Raw genomic sequence first — 19,022 nt, 5'->3', positions numbered from 1 at the left:
CTCTGCTAAAATATTTAAAATATTCATTAAATTAAATTTTAGTGCCTTGATTGAAAGAGCCTACAAGTTTGTCCTACGAGCTGTGTTTACCAATCGCAACGAACGATCGCGATTTCACACTTTTTACATGGTCGTTTTTAGTTCTAAGCCGTTTTGATACTTTTAAATATAATTACAATAAAGTATCGCGTGTAATAATGGTTACAGTTTCAACAGAAGATTTGCTGCATCCAGAAATTCTCAGTAGAGAAACACTGGTAACCATTCTTTCACAGGTAAGCTTAACATACAAAATTACAACTTGCATGCTTTTAAATTAAAACTCATCATCGAATTATTCTCATCATCATGTATGTTTTGTATTCATGGCAACATGCATTGAAATTTGAATCAGGAATGATAATAAAGAATAAATCTTATTGCATGTCCATTCCCTGATACCTGATTCAGACTGTGATAATAATGTATGCGCTTTCACTTTCAGTATCACTTTCAATTTGGCCATGCGTTTGAATTCTGTCTGTCAACATGTAGCCTATTGTAGGTATGCCAGGCAAACCTTAATTAACACATATATGTGACCGTACACCACGAATGAGCCGTAAATGTCCTCAATTGTATTCTGAGTTACAGTGTAAAATGGGCATGAAGGTCATATTCATAGGTATTTCAATTTGGTGCTACGTGTATCTCATTAAATGAGGTACACGTAGCACCAAATTGAGTACTGTTCAATATAATGAAGCAATTTTGTTTTGGCTTTCTTAGTTAATTAGCTACAGAAATTAGAAACGAGCGTTACGGACGTTACGCGAAAGTGCCTGCCATTTTGACAGATGGTACATATCCTTAAATTGCCAGTCATTTCTGTGTCTTATTTTTTTCTGTTAACTATATTGAGCAAGCCCTGACTCCATTCTATGTAAACATGAAAAGCAAGTTTGAAATTAATACTCCTGTACCGTCCTACACTGTTGATTTAGTGTTACGGACGTTACATTTTATCTCAAATGTAACGTCCGTAACGTTTTTCATAATGAAAAAAAACTGTCAAGGTGCTTCCTCAGATTTTTTTCTTTACTATCTTGAAGTAGGTCTGACATCAATCTATGGAGGCATGATTAGCAAATTTGAAATAAATGCTCCTGTTTTGAGCAATAATGTTCTAAAATTTTGTTACGGACGTTACAAAAGGCACTTTTGGCATGGAATTGGCCAAATATGTTTTCTATACTTCACTTGACCCAAATATATGATTTTTTACGGTGATAAGACAATCGCTCATGGAATTTTAGAGGGATTTTGATATCAGTTCCATTCAAAAAAGCTGCTATCATCATGAGACTAAGATCTAGAAACACCACCGAAATGCTGTTTTGGGGAATTTGCTAGCAGAATCTTTTTGATGAAAGTCAATCTTTCACAAGATGTAACTTTGTTACGGAAAGTGCTATGACAAAAGGTTTTCATTTTTGGCTTTCTTTACTCAAGGGCTTTAATTTGATATATAAAATGATGCAGTTTGATGGCAAATTTGAATTCACCTAGCATACCTACAAATTTAACAAAAGTGACTCCCAGGGCTCCACCATTTCCCATTCCCCACCACAGTGTTAATCATGATGGAATGTTACATGGGTGTTAATCATGTTGGAATGGTGATGTGGGGCCGTAGTGGTCAGCGACAACCTGTAAAGTGTGCTGAGGCTTGTTGATCGACGTCTAGGCATTGTGTCTGTTCGTAGCGCACTATAAACCACTGCGCTTTTATTTATGAGCATTGAGCAATTAAATGCTTCATACTCTGACCCATGGCATTAGCGGCTTAGCGTAGCGCCAATCCAGCTTGAAATGTGGGGGGGACAATCAATGAATTGTCAAAAAGTGGCTGAAAAGAACAAAAAATGCACCATTTTGCCAAAAGGTAGGGCCAGGGGACATGCCCCCCCCAGAATTGACACCCATGCTCTCACCAACATGTTTGTATTATTTCCAGAGACAAATAAAATTGGATCATTCTCAGAGACTCAACAAAGAAGTGTTAGTGGAAATATTCCATCGTACAGTGACACCACTAGCGCAGAGAGAGCCAAGGGGTAACAGGCGAGGTAAAGCCACAGCTAAGAAAATCAAAAGGCTTTATGGAAAGAAAACATTTAAATTAGACGATAACAAAGGAGAGGCAGATGGGAAATCATTAAATAGGTATGTCAGTGGATGGGGGCATGCATGTTTGTCTGAATGTTTTTAAAGCTTAATTTACTCTTTTTGTGAATTGTGTATAGGGCTGTCAAATAGTGTGCGTATAACTACAAATGAAGAGTTCAAAATACACCATTTTCATCTATACTCTTCTAAATTGACCTGCGAAAATACGGTAGTATTTTAAAACAGTAGTATTTTTGAAAACGGCGCAACCCAAGAACAGCAAAATCTACTTACAGTAATAATAAACTTGCGAATTTTTAATGTATTTTAAAAATGATGATGGGTACTTTTTAAATTGAATACCTGAGTGGAAGAAGGGCCCAACTCCAATTTTTTACAAAAATGAGTTAGACCCAGCATTTTATTGCCAGCAGACTGTTCTACCTTGTGTGTGAAAGATGAGCCAAAATCCACTCTCTAAATAGTCTTCCACGTACACTTAATCCTGGTTTTCATGGAAGAAAGGCCCAACTCCATGGAGTTGGGCCCTTCTTCCACAAATATTGGGTTAAAGAGGAAGTTTGTTCATCCGTGAAATCTGCTTTTCACTGCAATAAACTTTCTTGCAAACATATTACATGCTTCTACTTGTGCAATTAATGGATAATTTTCAAATTTATGTAGCTATTTGTAACACATCTGCTTACGGAACTGGCACTTGCCATATATTAGTGGAAGAAGGGCCCAACTCCAGCTCGTATTAAGACCTGTACCGTTGCCATGGAAACATCATATATGATTTAGAATCTGTGTAATACTGTATGTTCATGTATTAAAGGTCCCCTGAAGATGAAAACATTCTGTCTATAAAACTTTTCCAAATATTTAGTTTTTTCTTAATATCTCAAAAACAGTTTTGATGGAGTTGGGCCCTTCTTCCACTCAGGTATTCAATTGTAAAAGGATGTCAGAAATATTTTGTGTAAAAAAATGGAATCTTTCTTTCTTTGTGTCTGTCTGTCAGTTATTTTTGTTCTTTATTTCTTAAGTTCTTTTTTCTTTCTTTAGCCTAAAAGGACCCAGTGATGGATTTAATTAATATAAATACGATGTTGATAAATATGAAAGATACTTTTCATTGGTGAACTAGCCCCAGCAGTTTGAGATTTATTATAGCCGAGATAGAGATTAATGAAAATGGTTCACATTTTTATTATAATTTTGAGAGTTGGAGATTCTAAGTTTGTGTTGCATCCATTGGATCTGCAATGGAAATAAAAGAAAAATCAATGTGACACAATTCAGGTTTGAATAGCATTGTGTCTTACATGTAGTCCTTAACCAGGGCTGTCAACTTTTTGGAATTACAAGGAGTGAGATATTGTCGAGGGCCGTACTGAGAGAATATTGTATACTGACTAAAATTTTGAATTGGTGATCCATCAATTTTAAGCCGCAGTGCTCAAGAATCTGAAAGTGGGAGAGTAGAAAAGTAGGTATACATGTAGGGATAAAAAAATTTCATCAATAATAATTTGATGATGTGTGAGATTTTACTACCTCGGTGTGTGATTACTGTCTTGGCATGTGATTTCAATACATTGGAATGGGGGCGTGAGAAAGTGCCCTAATGTATGCAACTCACACCAAATGTGTGAGAGTTGACAGCCCTGTTTTTTAAAACTAGTCTACTTTTTCTTAATTTCCAGGTCACAGGATACACAAAGTCAACAAGGAGGTCTTCTTATCTCTGCCAATATTCCATCATCAAAAGCCAGATTAAAACCTCCACCGGTAGTGAAGAACCGTGGCATTATCAGACTCAACTCTTCTTCAAAGCCAGCTTCATCATCTTCACCTCTAGCAAAGAGTACTAAAACTGAGGATGGAGGTAAAGTGTAATAGTTTCTTTTTGGGGGCAGTGCTCAACTTGACTGAGGGGCATTCTCTGTTTGTTTACTGGCAATTTCCATAAAACACTTAAAAGGGATTCAACAATAATATCGTAAACTTCTTTCCCTGCTTTGGTTTAGGGAACAACCCAAAAGTTCGATGAAGCCCTATAAACGAAAGTCCTTTCGTTAGAGGGCTAACCCCCTCCCCCCTCCCCTCTAATGTAAGTGTCAAATATCGAAAATTCCAACCCGTATTCATTGGGCACAGGGGTGCGACATTGCTAGGATGTTGATCACCTTTAAGAAACAATAATACTATTTTATTTTGAAATATTTTTGAAAAATTAGGACTTGCTGAATTTTCAAATAAAAAAGAATCAAAGTCGGTACAGATGCTTTAAAAATGAACTTACAAGTTGCAGGTTATGCGAGTACTGCACTCTATTTATTTGAAATCATTTTGAAGCAACCACTGTAAAATGTCAATATCGCAGTTCAGAAAATACTAAAATTTTACAATTATATATTAAATCCTTAAAAAAAGATCAACTTTGACCTATGTTTTAACTACTTCTTTACAAACGTAATCAGACTTTTTGACCCCCTCCCTCCCTAACGAAAGGACTTTCATTTAAAGGGCTTCATCAAACTTTTGGGTTTTTCCCTTAAACAAGATCTGTACAATCCCCATAATGGGCAGTGAAAAAAGAATTAGTCTAAAAATCAATCACTGCCACCACCCTGAGGGATTAGGGATAGGATAGGGGGTTAGGGTTAGAATATGGGTAAGGTATATCAATTGAAATGGCAGCCATGTTGGTAACCAGGGCATGTCTCTAGATCAATTCCACAATCATTCATACCTACATGTACATATATGTTTTAATGTATTATTATGTGCAATTTGCAATTGTACCATGGAATCTTCCTGGAGGACAGAATTTTGACGATGAGACAGTTAAGTGACATCATTTCCCATACCATCTATAACTGAGACGATTATTTAGGTATATTCGTCTCAGATCTATAACAGACTGATGCATCAGCAAAAATCTTACCCAAATGTTGAACCACTGTCAAATGAAGATGTTGGGCATCAGGGGGAGAGATAAATGTTCCCATCTTATACTAGTACCTTTGTTCTTATCAATATATTTGCATAAATAGAGGCCTATTAACAATAGCAGCCATGAACTGAAAATTGCCATCCTCTTTTGCAGGTGAAAAGACAAATACCTTGACACCAATCAAAGTGATAAGACTAGGTGAATCCAAGTCATCACTTGAAGGAGATGTAGCCAAGATATCACTCAAATCACCGGCAGTAATCTCACAATCACAGAAGATATCACTCAAGAGACCATCAGCAGAGGTAAGGCATCTATCTAAGATTGCTGAGGGCCTGTATGTAGGGCTAACTGTTGCTCAATAACCTTAACTGTTTATCAAAACCCATGCTCCGTCACCCAAAGACCCATTATTTTTCCATTTGATCTGTCACCTAGAGGCCCGTATTTTTCAATTTCAACTTTCATTGATCACTGATTTCATTACTTTTTTTAAACAACAAAGCCATTTGAATCCATTTGGAAGTATTTGCACCTGCTAAGTGGCCTTAGTCACAGGCATAATAATACAGTATAATTATCAAAATGTTCTTCTTGCCGAAACCAATTCTATTTACTGAACGGACTGTTTCAGTCATCTTGGTTGAAGGTCATCATCGGAGTGATGATACTTGATCTTTCCTTGGTTGGTCACCAACAGAGGTCCAATCAACTAGAAGGAAAGATCAAATACCATCAGTCTATGATGACATTCGACCAAGATGGCCAAAACTCAGTTCAGTAAATAGAATTGGTTTGGATAAGAAGAACATTGTTATAATTGTATCAAACAAACCTAATGAACTTCTTCAAGAACACAGTATAGTTTCACACAACGGCCATTTAGTACATAGTGGTAGAATTTTGCCCCTCGATGGCTTGTGATTTGGTATCTGCATAACTAATAATCATCGTTTTGCTTTCTTGTTTTATTCCATTTGCTTTAGTTATCTGGTGACACATCGTCATCTGAAGATAGCAAACCTGCCTCAACCACATCACCTACACAGTCAGGAGAGGGTTCAACATCACCAAAGAAGAAAATTAAGAAGATAACATGGCCTTAATGTCAATATTGAAGGAAATAATTATAAAACAATTGAAATATCATCTGTTGCAATCAGTGGCGTAACTAGGGTTGGTAGCGCCTGGGGCAATAAACAAAATTGGCGCCCCCACCCACCCACTCGAGAATATCTTAGACACGGGGGTGTATTTTAATAATAAGACGACATGAAATTGTAATCATGCTCATGCATGGCAAATGGTAGGTTCAATATTTTTTTAAGTGACGCCGATTTGGTGCCCCCTAGTGGTAGCGCCTGGGGCATGTTGCCCCTCTTGTCCCCCCTAGCTGCGCCACTGGTCGCAATGAGGATTATTAGTAGTGCCCTGTTTGACATGCTATATGTCAATATGCTTTATGTCAACATACCATTTTTCACCTTGATGTGGCAGTGATGTTTTAAACGTGTGGAAGCAGCTGTTTTGCTTATGCATCTATGCGGCATCTTTAAGCATGTGCGTGTACACCAGCTCTTTGAGCGAACTCGAGTGATTTGAGGCTGCGCCCAATGAATTACACACTGATGTCACTGCCAATATTATGGTTATGAATGAAATGGTACGATATGAACAGACACACACACAAATTGGAAAATCCCATAAAATTGTGGGCATAACAAGGTGTGAGATTTAATTCATTCAGAAATTGTACCAAAAAGAGTAAGGTTTAGTAGCAAAATTTGAGATATTGGTGGTTATATAAAGCAGAAAGTTTTCAGAAACTGCTGCCAAGAGACAGATTCAAGCCAGTAATACCCAAGTTTTTTGGTTTTTTTGCCAGTGAGCTAAAGTACAGCTCTGTGTACTATTATAACAAAGAGGGATTTTTTACATGTTAATTTGTCATATATACAGGATGTCTCTGACAGAACAGAATCATCAGAAACTTTTAGGTCATGTTTCACTATAGGCTATAGAAACGCTAAATACTCATTCATGTTTTCCATTTATGAGCATTTGAAATCCAGTATATGAAAGAGAACACAAAAATATAGCTGTTGCTATCCCTTGAGTTTGATTTTTAAATTGAAGGTATTACAAGCAGCACTGAATTCTGAATCATGAACTAATACCAGATAGATATATTTTGTACAAATGTCAAGTGATATTTATGGTGGTGAATAAAATGGATTTCTTCATTTGAAGGCTTTTAAATGCGATGTTTACATAATTTTATGTTTGTATTCAGGGTGCCTCTACTCCCAAAAGCTACATGTAGAAACAACATGTGGGTAACTGACCAGTAGATACCAGTTGCAGTCCTACTAATTCATGGCACATTAGATGACCCAGGGGGAAGTTGGCCCATATTTGCAAGACTATCTATGCCTTTAAGGCGAAATAAACCTGCTCATGTTACCATATGGCCATGGTCTGGCCTGCTGTCTGATCTTTAATAATGGAAATGTTTTCCAATTTGGACCTTTAACACCAGCGTGTCCAGGATCTTTTCCTGAGGGGGGGGGGGGGGCTCAGAGGGACTTTCAGAATTATGAGGGGGGGCTTAATGGCTAAAATTGCCAAAAAATGGCTGATTTTACATGATTTTTAACAATGTGCGGGGTTTCAGCACCCAAACGCCAACGCCCCGACAGGCCACTGTTTAATTAAGATGGCTATAGAAATTGCATCTTAAATTTTTGAAAATTGAGCTACTTTTATTATTACCACAAACATTAAGCTGTCATATACTGAAAACACCAAAGGTCTAGCATACTTGGTTCTAAAGTTTTGAGGTTTTATGATGTGTATTTTATATTTATTTCATTGTTTTTACTCCATATTTCTGCCTTTATCAATATTTCAAATTTGCCGCCTTTGGTCGTGTCACAAATATTGTCTGCTAATTGGACCATCCTTTTTAGAAGTACACCACAAGATTTCTATTGGGGCCAGGAGCCTGCACAGGTACACCATCATACTTTGCCAAGGTACCCGACTTGTACATAGGGAGTTATCTCCACAGTACCTATGGTGCTACTGCACATGACCCACCAGCAGTGGCACTGCACTGATACTACACTGGTACTCACCTGGCCTTGGTGTACCTGTGCAGGTGGCTCCAATAGGAATATTGTAGTGTAGAATCTGTAAAGATATCTTCAGATAACAGATAATAAGGCCAAAAAAAGCTAGCGCGCGCATTTGTAAAATCGTGAGATTTGGAAAAAAAGAAATGCGGAATTTTATTTTATTTCAAAAAAATTTAAAATTCTGCGAAATTCAGATTTTTTTCTCCAAATACCATGAAAAAGGTCGGAAATAATATTTTTTTTAAATCGCATTTCGCATTTGTTTTCAAACCACTCGTGAGCTTTGAGACAAACCATTATTTTTTTTGGCCTAATTGTTTTTGATGGTGTAGCTGATCCAGACATGACATGCAATAATTAAATGAGAAAAGATTCACACCTACTTCCAAATTGAAGAAGAGTTGTTCAAATTTAATTTGGTCCAACATTATATTCACATCAAGTACAAAATATCACTGTTCACCACATAATTATTTCACATACACTTACATCGGTTCCATTGTGAGTTTACTTCCAATTCCACATTATTATTCGCTGTAGAAGTGACGTAATAATCGGATTAATACCATAGCAATAGATGAATACAATTTTTGAATATATTGCCCTGCACTACAAGCAGGTCATAGTTGGCAGTGGTGATACAAACTCGCCCTTTTGATTTCAAACCCACCCTTTTATTTTATACCCTTTATACCAAAACTCTGAAACCCACCCTTTCTAAGCGTGGTTACTGATTAAGTGATCATAGACAAGTGGTTAATTAGATGACCAAACAGAATGGGATTTTAATATTTTTGTGTGTTTCATTTAGTGTCATTCAATCGGAAATTACAGAAAGATTTGAGATTGCAATTGTTGACTTCTAAACCCACCCCTTTTATCAGTGACCACGCTTTATATTTGGACACGCATTTTAACCAGAAATTTTTCAAACCCACCCTCTTAAGCATTTTGTGGTCCCTTCAAACCCACCCTTTCTAAAGCGTGGGTTACCAACTTTGCAGGTTGTACTCATCACATGTGTCTGTCTGTAATCATAAATTGAATACAATACCACTCTTTTCAAAGATACTAATCTTACAGTTGTGAGTGATCAGCATTTCTTTGACATCTATGGTTCAATGCATAGGTTTTAATGCATAGGTACCGTGTTAACATTGTAGTGCAGGGCGATATATTCAAAATTGTATTCATCTATTGCTATGGTAGTTAATCCAACTAACTACGTCACTTCTACGACGAATAGAACTTTGTTAAGTTGTGATACATGTTTCCCATACAAGGTAAGACTTGTCTAAAAAGTGGACGTACCAAAAACCCTCACTGTCCAATGAATAGGCTCTTCAAAGTCCATACTCAGTGGATATATTAACATGGTTTACAGATTTCCTTTTACAAATTAAGCGTATTGCTAACCGTCCAGCACATAATTAGTTTGCACAAGGTCCTGCATGTGTATGCACACGCTTGACGAACATATATATGGGCAATTCCACGGTAACTCGTGCTACACTTTATGGCGTCCTTTTACATACTTTGTGCTCCAGCTTTTTAAAATCATTTGATTGGAATCTGTATTTTTTGTATTTTAATACCCAACATTCAAGGCTAGATCCTCATAGTATTGCTAAATGAATATATCAACTTTTGTACGTATGGGACAGCTGCGAAAAACGGTAACTCGTGCTACGAGCAGAGGACATGCTAAAAAATCACTCATTTTTATTTTGATCGTGTCCTAAAACAAAAAGCATTAAAGCCTAATTGATTATATGATAAGTAACTGCTATGCTAAGGTTTATCTTGGTATAACTTAAAAAGTTTTGTCCCTCATAGTTTTACATTGACTGGCAAAAACATGGTAACTCGTACTACGGTAACTCGTGCTACAGTTTGTCCGCCATATACAAAATGGTTAATGTTCTTTTAAATGTCAAAGTTTCTTGATAAAAATTCCTCAATGACTGGTATATGATCAAATAACCCAATCTATGTACATATAACCATGGTATACTTTGATATAACCATGATAACCCCCCAAATAACCCAATTTATGTACAAATAACACCAACACACGTACAGTGCATGTATCAGCATACAATGTACCACACACATTACATCCCAGCATTACATATGTACATGTATAATGTACTTAATCCCTTGCTCCATCCTGTTTGGATATTTCATACATTGCAGGGCTTAAATTTCAACAGTTAAATTGAACAGTCAACAATTGATAGATTGATAGGTTATTTCACCCTAAATTAGTTCACAAAACTTGTAATGTTTGTGGTTCTTTACAATGATCGGCTCTGCAAGTTTCTTTAAATTTAAAAATTGCTTTCTGAGGTACCAGTATAGAATGGTTGGTCATCTTTTGGTTGAGATCATTTCCAGTGATTTCCTGCTTGGTGCATTACTGAATACAGTTTGCACAATTTCAATCACTTCACCTGGAAAATGAGACCCATCATACATGTACTCAACAACATGAACAAATTTTGTATCAATAATACAAATCTCAGTATCAACTTAAAATGTCACTGTGGCTGTTAGCTAGTCTCAGGATTTCCAGTATCTATATTTCTTGGGCTGGGGGGGGGACTAAAATTTTGGTTGCATCATTTTGACCATGCATTAGTAATGGGATATATATATACTAGAGCATTTTTTTAGAGAGACTGTACAAGTTTAAGTCTTCGAGATTCAAAAAAGGGACTTTATTTTGGTAAAAATTTGGTATATTTACACTATTTTGGTGCATGATCAGGTGGAACTGGCTCCTTGAACCTTTTCTCTATCTTTGCCTTCCATATTTTTACTTTCATTTTTCTGTTAGAAGGGCACTTTTATCTTTAATTTTGGGCCCCCACACATGTGTGTTTGCCTGGTTGTTTCTTTGTTTGTTTCTTTGTTCGGCTGCTCGGGCGGAAGCAAATTGATTAATCCACTGTGCAGCTTCAACACAATAATCGATCAACTACATACTTGGTATACTATGCCAGATAGATAGATAGGTATGGTGATAGGATATGGTGGCTTGATGTGCTGTATAGTTTTGTGTTATGTTATTTGCATATTTATGAATATTAATGAGCTTATTTGCATATTTTGCCTACATTTTCATTAATCCACTCTGCAGCTTAAATGCATTAATAACCAATCAACTTCAAACTTGGTTTGGTGATTGGATATTGTGACCTGTTTGTCATGTTATTTGCATATTTATGAATATTAATGAGCTTATTTGCATATTGCATATCATTTGTATTTACAAAACATTGTTATTTACACACTTTTGAGTGAGTGCCACCTTAATTACGAACCGCGTAATTCTAGTTTGCCAGGGGGAAGTCTGCCCCACCTGCCCCCCCACTGGCTATACTACTGCTAGAAAGTTGTTACCATGGTTACATAAATGCATATTCATGCAGTTGGGAGATACCTCTATTGCTACCAAGTGGTATTTTGCATTACCTTTGCTGGTACAGGGGAAGTGGGCTATGGTAACTCGTGCTACATTGGTAACTCGTGCTACTGGTAACTCGTGCTACAGTTTTTAAGGGGTCATTATTATGTGGTGGATAGTGTTTTGTATTTCAATTTCTTATTTATATTCAAGGTACTACTAGTAGAAGGAAAATAATAAGTGGCATCAATTAAATTGCCAATATTTTGTAAATATATTTAAAAATGCATCTCTCGGTAACTCGTGCTACACCAGATTTAGTGTTATGAAAACACAATGAAAGGAAAAAAAATTAGCAGGGGTTATTTAAAATGTGATGGATATTTCTTGAAGATCATATTTCATAGATATAAAATGTATCAAATTAAAAGAAAAGTGCCCTGTTTAATAAAATAGGCCCACTTAGAAAATATCTAAGTTGAACAGGATTTTTCCACTAAAAATACACTCTCCGAAGAAATTATTTTTTTTGAACAAAATATTAGAAAAATGCAGAAAAAAGTTTAGAACTTGAACATTACATCTGTTTGGAATAATATGAAAGTTAAAAGAAACACATAGAGGCAATTTTATTTTTTTGAGTCATGTCCACTTTTGCTTGGAATTGCCATATGCAATGGTAAAGGAACCTTAAAAAAAGAGTACATATACACCAATTTTTTTTTTTTTCAAGAGCCATTCTACTTCTAAAACAAAATAAGTTGAATGTTGTGGACCCTCATCAATTTTTACAGACCCAAAGTCAAATTTTAAAATTAGCACATAATGCGTGTTTGAAAGCTCAATTTAAAAAAAAAATACACCTTATGATGTATTTCATTGATGAGTCCTTTTCAAGCTTGAATTTAGATACCATATTTTTAAAGATTTTAATGTTAAACTGGTTCACATTTGTGACACTTTCTAAGACCTTACACTCACAAATCGACAAATACAGTAAAGATTCGTCTAATGGCTCACATAGGCTCTTTGCCGTAAGGGTAAAAAATAGCGAGCTCTCTCCTCTGAAATCCCAACAAGAATTACAGATTTGTGCCCTTATTTGCTGGTGGGGTTTTAACAGGAGGGCACTTCAGTTTGTGTCTAAAATTGTCAAGGGAGCCCATATGGTCCATTAGGTACTTATTATGGTATGCTGTTAGCGTTAGCAGCAAGGATTTAGTCTGCATGGGAGTCTTGTGGTCTTGCTGATTTTTTATTTTATATAACAAATTTTACAAGCCCTGGCCCACAGGAGAGTGTACAGATGGACCACAGTGATTTGATTTTCACAGGCTCTAGACTGTATGTAGCCACTAGCCACCCTTCCAAGGGCTTACACAGCCAGCCATGTACATTGTAGGGAGTGTTTTACACACCAAAATTTGTAAATGCACCCCCAGTTTTTGCCCACATGGCCTACATGTATACTTTATAGTAGACAAATCTTAAATTTACACACCCAGGTTTTTGAATTTACACACGCAAACCTTCAAATCCTACTTAAGACCTTGCTCTGCCCATTATTTTTGATGATGATTTTGCTACGGAGCCGAAGCCTCGGACAAATTTAATGCCTTTGATAGTTAGTTTAAAAATTAAAGGCAAGAAAGTTTGCTGAGCTGTTTAACAAATCGTATTTACCAAATTAAAACAACATACATGTAGCACTCCTTGAACTATTGAGGCAATACAAGCACATCCTTGCATTGGGCTGTGTAATATCAATGGTACCCCTTTGTCAAGTGGTGTGCTTACACATGACTTTGTTGTGGTCACTTATTGATACCCGCCTGCTGTTTCAGTGATTTACATCAAGAGGATCGTAAAAATCATCAAAATTTTGATCAAGATTTTGGCACCTTTGTTTTAAGGGGGTACATGTACTACACCCCTGCCCAATTTTGTGCTTATTTTTGCATTTTTCTCAAAAATTATAGTGCATTGGTGACAAGTAAGATACATTGTATGTATATTATAGGGGCAAAGACTACAACTACTGCACTGGAAAAATTTTTATTTCAGCACAGACAACAGTTGTGGAGTTACAGTAAAAAATGAGGGAAAACCAATATTTGATCAATAAATCAATAACTACTTATTAGTGCAGTAGTTGTAGTCTTTTCCCCTATAGATAACATATCTTACCTGTCACCCAAATAATTGGGTTTTTTTTAAATGCAAAAATAGGCACAAAATTGGCCAGGGGTGTTATAGATATACATGTACATGTATGCCAAGCCCAACATACACTGCTAATTAAATGGAAAAGCTGAAAGCTGTGTATTAAAGACAAAATGAGACATTTTACACGAGCTATGTGTACAAATGGGGCTTCAACTTTGTCAATACTGCTGTTTTCCTGATTTTTTTGCCAATTTTTTATAGCAAAAAAATTACAATTTTAATGACTTATCCTTCACTCTTAGGCAATTTATAATATTTTTTTATAAACAATTTTATTTTTACACCTTTGCTGGGATCACTGAATAGGCCTTCAATATGCTGTTGTGTCAGTTACAAAAAATGTACCAAATAGCAGAACCCTTCTGTTCGAACAATTGTACCACTTTCAAAAATAGCCTGTTGGCGAATCAAATTGGCATCAAAGGAACAGTGTGTTAATGTTACGCAATCTATTACCTTTCCATGTTTATACATACATGTATATAACCTCCCTGCAAGCAACAACAACTCAACATGCCCCCGTGCGTTTTTTTTACTTTAATTTAATGTACACTTTATTGCATTTTCCCATATAAATCAAGAACACAAAACAATTAAAGATAATGAATGAATTATGCAATAAGTAAGGTACCAGTATTTTTATATGACCTCACAAAGATTTCAAAACCAAGGTAACTAGTGTTGTGATTAATGGGCTGTAAGGTCATATTCAAAACTGGTAACTTATTTATTGTACCTACTGAATACCATACCAACAATACAATACATTGATGCATCTACATCTACATACAAAAGAGCATTTATTTATTTCATAAAAGGTACAGTAATTGCATAAGGCATTTAGGTTCAAAAACAGGTAGGATTGTAGGAAGATGTATAAATGGTAATTGCAAAATGATGTTTGCATCGCAATAGTCATCCTTATTAGGAAGAATTACATTCTTCAAAAGTTCCATGATGATGATAAATTGTTGATTATTACATTTTAACCCCTGATACTCAAGAGTTCAATCATCATATGATTAGACACAAAATATCATGATCAAAAAGTGAATTGTCTATGTTGATGTTCTCAGGATTTTCCCATGATTTAAAGAATAAGCCCAATCGCCATTCTAACTTTCGGTTTTTTGAGAGCAGTTTTGAGACACTTTGACTGCTGGCATATCGGGGAAATTGCTGTAATTATTAAATAATTTATTCAATAATGTTTTTTGGGTTTGTTTTCATTCTTGTAAAACATTTTAGATTATATCTTGTACGCACAAAAACCCAATTTTTCTGAATTTTCCCAATAGGTCAGAGGGCAAAGTGTCCCAAAACTGCAAAAACTGTCCCACAATGCATTGCTAACTTCCAAAGCCAATTTGGCTAAATACTGAATTTAAAAGAAAAATGTGCTATTCCACTTGGAAGACATCAATGACCTTAATCTACTACACAGGGGGTGTGAAATTCAAATGGGATTACCTGAATGTGGGACTCAATTTGAAATCTACACTCCTGTGTAAGAGACTAAGGGCGCGTTCTCACTATGCCTGTTTGATACCAGGACGTGGACTCGATCCTACATCGAGTCCACTTCCAAGCATAGTGAGAACGCGCAATAAGTGGTCTCGATCCTCCATCCAGGATGTAGCATCGAGACCACCTCATTGAGGTAGTCTCGCACTCTGGGGCGTGGTATCAAACAGCATAGTGAGAACGCGTTTACAAGTGGACTCGATCCACTTATACCGGAAATGTTGTGTGCACAACCTTGATGGCCGTCGTTGTACTATAGGTCTAAATAATATACATGTCTACATTATATAATTTTCCATGATACAATTTAAACATGCATTTTCAACTTAGAAATTCGTAGCTGGTATTATAGAACAAATTTATACATGCTTTATTTCATGTAATTTACAATATTTATTTTTTATGCGGAAAAGTCGAGGGCCTGATGATATACATGGACATTAGTTCGTTCGAGATGCTTGTCGTAGTTTGATGAGCAGCATGCTTCTCGTGCAGTGTGAAAACAATGGCATCGCGGCAAGATACAGATTTTATCCAGTTTCAGAATTAAACAAAACAACATTGGGCTTAACAGTATAATACAAAAAAATATTCAGGTGTAATATTCGTTTTTGAGGTGTACATTTTGCTAGAATGAGTTAAAATTACCAATCAAAATTAGTATTTTGATGGTGATTTAGAGGTTGTGTTGCGTGTGAATCGGCGTGCTTGACCAAAATCAGAAATAACAACCCAATGTATTTCTGTCATTTTACACGTATAGGCCTATATAAAATAACAGTTTTTAGAGCTGTTTATTTAAGATCTTTCCAAATGCATGCATATCACAAAATAACATATCCATAGATTGAAGGAATATATCAGGGGCCCTGGAAATAAAACATGATCTTTCCAAATTGATAGTCTAGTAAAGTTTGATTTGTGCTGTGAGTTCGCTCAAAACATGCATTGGAACAGAATTCGTGACGTCATGGTCATGCATTGAAGCGCTTGATATTATAACATCCGGGTAAGTGGAGTCGATCCACATCACATTTTGGTGTTAGTGAGAACGCGAAATCAATGTGGACTCAATCCACTTGTATGTGGACTCGGACCTAGGTACGAGACCTCATGTCTGTAGTGAGAACACAACCTAAGGGCATGTTTGGATTTCAACTGGAATAGCCCATTCTCCCAACATGCCCAAGCATCACCTGCTCCGTGCTCAAAAACGTCAATAAAGCACAAAAAATCACATAAATTTATGAACCAATGTAGAACTAAATCAGCTGCTCTTCTCTTTCTCCTGTTTGGGTTGACTTCCCACTCTCCTTTCTATTATCATTTGCACTATTATCACAGCTCCGGATGCTAGGAGTGTGTAGACTTTAGTTATTGGGTCACCAAGAGTCTGGTAGGTGTGTAGCATAGCTCCAACACAAAACAAGAGTAGAATGTAAGATACAGTCCTTGATCGATGGCTTGTTGTCACCAGAAGACCTGCACCTCCAGTGATTTCTAGACCAGCAACAAATTTACGATAGTTCATCCCTTTCCATTTGAGGTTGTAATGGGTACGAAGCGGAGCCACTCTGGCGTAGTTCACAAAGTGTTTTTTCTGTAGTAAAACAAAAAAAGATTGTTGGGCGATTAAAAATCTGTATCATAGTGGGAATAAAAGTACCCTGGTATTCGCCCTTCGCACAGATCCGCCACCTTCCTACCGCATGTATACAACAGGTTCTCCCTACAAGCACATACTGTGCAAAATGTGCATTTTGTTTCTTGTGCTTTTTTATCAACATGCCAGAATCTTGCTTTTGCGAGCGTACGTCAGCACTTGGCGTACCGTGGCCGCCCCTACCCAGGGGGCGGAAGAAAATTCAATTTTGCCGCCCCTTCCTCGACAACTAGAAAAGGTTGACCCAATTTTTTTTCCCGGTGGTTTGAAAAAGTGAAGAGCAAAAAAAAAAAGGAAGGATTAGGCCTATAGGCGCTAGCGCCTAAAAGCAGCACATTCTATAATTGACACAGATAAAGAAAGTTATATTCTATACAAGCACCTGGATCTTAACTGAATGAGCTAAATGTGTTCCTTTATTGTAATTCTCAAAATTAAATATATCACAATTTTTACGGCGATCTAAAAATCTTTACGGATAAAATGCAGTAAAATATACACAACAATCAGCAGTCGCTGCTAATTAGTGTACCGGTATTGCATTTCAACTTAGTGTACAAAACCTGGGTTTTACCTGAAAACAAATCAAATTTTCATATTAAAGGTGTACTCTTGAGCATGCACAAATCGTAACAATGTGTAGAATAGAAACTCTGGCACATGATAGGCTTCATAATGGTGTAAATGGTAGGCCTATAGGCTATGCTTAGCCCGAGTCGCTTGGCCTATCTCGAACAAAATCGCCATTGAAAAACGAGAGGATTCGCTGTACTATCACTGCAATTTTTGACACAAAGATTATAGGGATGATGACGATGTGCGGGGCTAGTACCCGAGGTACTCACACCTCCGTCACTACGATTTCCACTGTCCTTCTCCGTACGAAGGTCTGAGACTCCTGAGCATATCTGGTCCAGGGTACACATAAAATACCACTTTTTCTCATAAATACCACTTCCTACCATTCCTCACGTGAAGATGAGACTTAAACAAAACATATTTGGTGCATGTTCGTAAATGTTGAGCACATTTGAGGATGTAAAAGACCAGACTTGTGACTGTTATCGTCGCCGTGTTTTGAATTCTTCCTATAATAGATGCCGTCAGTGTGACGTCATCACCGCGACGTGATTTCTCAGTGCCCCGTTTTTACGTACGTACATTGTAGGGCATTCATGGCCCTAGTGAGGAATGAACAGGGGCTCAGGGCCATGATGTGTCGGGCTAGGGCTAGTCGGACCAAAAATACTTAGTTTGATTGTACCAAGTACATCAATGAAAGGTAAATCATAATTAATATAATAAGCAGGTAAGCACTGTGAATGTTGGTTTGTATACATGCCAGACCTACAATTCGTAGAGTTATTTTTAAAGTAAGCTTACTCACCATTGAATTGTGTAGATTTTCGTTGACACCTGGACTCATTTTACAGAAACCCGTATACATGAAATACAACCCAATACACGCTGAAAAAGCTATCAAAATTGACTTCGCCATCTTGCATAGAGACTGTGTAGTTTGACCAGTATTGATGTGACAAGGAAACGGAATTTACTAATTAATTAAAAGCTGACGAGCTAAAAACATGACAAAGCAAATGCATGCTTTCCGGAAATCTGCAGAATTTTTTTTGTTTACTATCGCGCGCCCTCTCTTGGTCATGAATGGGGTACTCTGTAAACAAGAAGTGTCTTTAAACAGCAATGTGGAAAGTGGAAACATAGACTGTAAAAAGTTACGGTCTACGGTGGAAAACACTGAACACTAATCTATCCGACGCATCCCTTCTTATAGGGTCTGTGGACGCACCAATATTTTTTCTCACTAGGATATTTAATTGAGCATTTTTTAGACAACAATCTTTATCGACTTTCATACGTCATCTCACTGTAGTACGGTAGTATAACAGTAGGCCTATAACAAATATATCAATGCGACTTTTAAACACTTAT

The 19,022-nt window shown here is 36.7% G+C and overlaps 2 protein-coding genes across 2 annotated transcripts; one reads left to right on the top strand and one right to left on the bottom strand.

The window, feature by feature from the left end:
* The first annotated feature begins 93 nt into the window (after nucleotides 1–93).
* Nucleotides 94–6,340, top strand: LOC140156597 (uncharacterized). Its single transcript, XM_072179534.1, has 5 exons — nucleotides 94–275; nucleotides 1,997–2,205; nucleotides 3,858–4,039; nucleotides 5,264–5,415; nucleotides 6,097–6,340. Exons 1-5 carry the CDS (start codon nucleotides 198–200, stop codon nucleotides 6,214–6,216), a joined length of 741 nt encoding a protein of 246 aa, XP_072035635.1. The 5' UTR covers nucleotides 94–197; the 3' UTR covers nucleotides 6,217–6,340.
* An 8,325-nt stretch (nucleotides 6,341–14,665) lies between these two features.
* On the bottom strand, nucleotides 14,666–18,694 carry LOC140156596 (novel acetylcholine receptor chaperone-like). Its single transcript, XM_072179533.1, has 3 exons — nucleotides 18,457–18,694; nucleotides 16,542–17,006; nucleotides 14,666–15,397 (listed from the first exon to the last, which is right to left on the bottom strand). The coding sequence occupies exons 1-2, from the start codon at nucleotides 18,565–18,567 to the stop codon at nucleotides 16,674–16,676; spliced, it is 444 nt and encodes a 147-aa protein (XP_072035634.1). The 5' UTR covers nucleotides 18,568–18,694; the 3' UTR covers nucleotides 14,666–15,397; nucleotides 16,542–16,673.
* Between the last annotated feature and the right edge of the window lie 328 nt (nucleotides 18,695–19,022).

The sequence above is a fragment of the Amphiura filiformis genome, chromosome 7, assembly GCF_039555335.1.
Source record: "Amphiura filiformis chromosome 7, Afil_fr2py, whole genome shotgun sequence".
In the NCBI taxonomy this organism is placed as follows: domain Eukaryota; kingdom Metazoa; phylum Echinodermata; class Ophiuroidea; order Amphilepidida; family Amphiuridae; genus Amphiura; species Amphiura filiformis.
The sequence above is the reverse complement of the archived record's forward strand: the minus strand, read 5'-3'. Positions and strand labels throughout refer to the sequence as shown.

Bases quoted from the DNA above. Each gene is read 5' to 3' on its own strand.
- LOC140156597 (XM_072179534.1), top strand. From the start codon at position 198: ATGGTTACAGTTTCAACAGAAGATTTGCTGCATCCAGAAATTCTCAGT. The intron at 276-1,996 runs GTAAGCTTAACA...TATTATTTCCAG, and splicing joins TGGTAACCATTCTTTCACAG to AGACAAATAAAATTGGATCA. The intron at 4,040-5,263 runs GTAAAGTGTAAT...CCTCTTTTGCAG, and splicing joins TACTAAAACTGAGGATGGAG to GTGAAAAGACAAATACCTTG.
- LOC140156596 (XM_072179533.1), bottom strand. From the start codon at position 18,567: ATGGCGAAGTCAATTTTGATAGCTTTTTCAGCGTGTATTGGGTTGTAT. The intron at 17,007-18,456 runs GTGAGTAAGCTT...GTTTTACTACAG, and splicing joins AAAATCTACACAATTCAATG to AAAAAACACTTTGTGAACTA.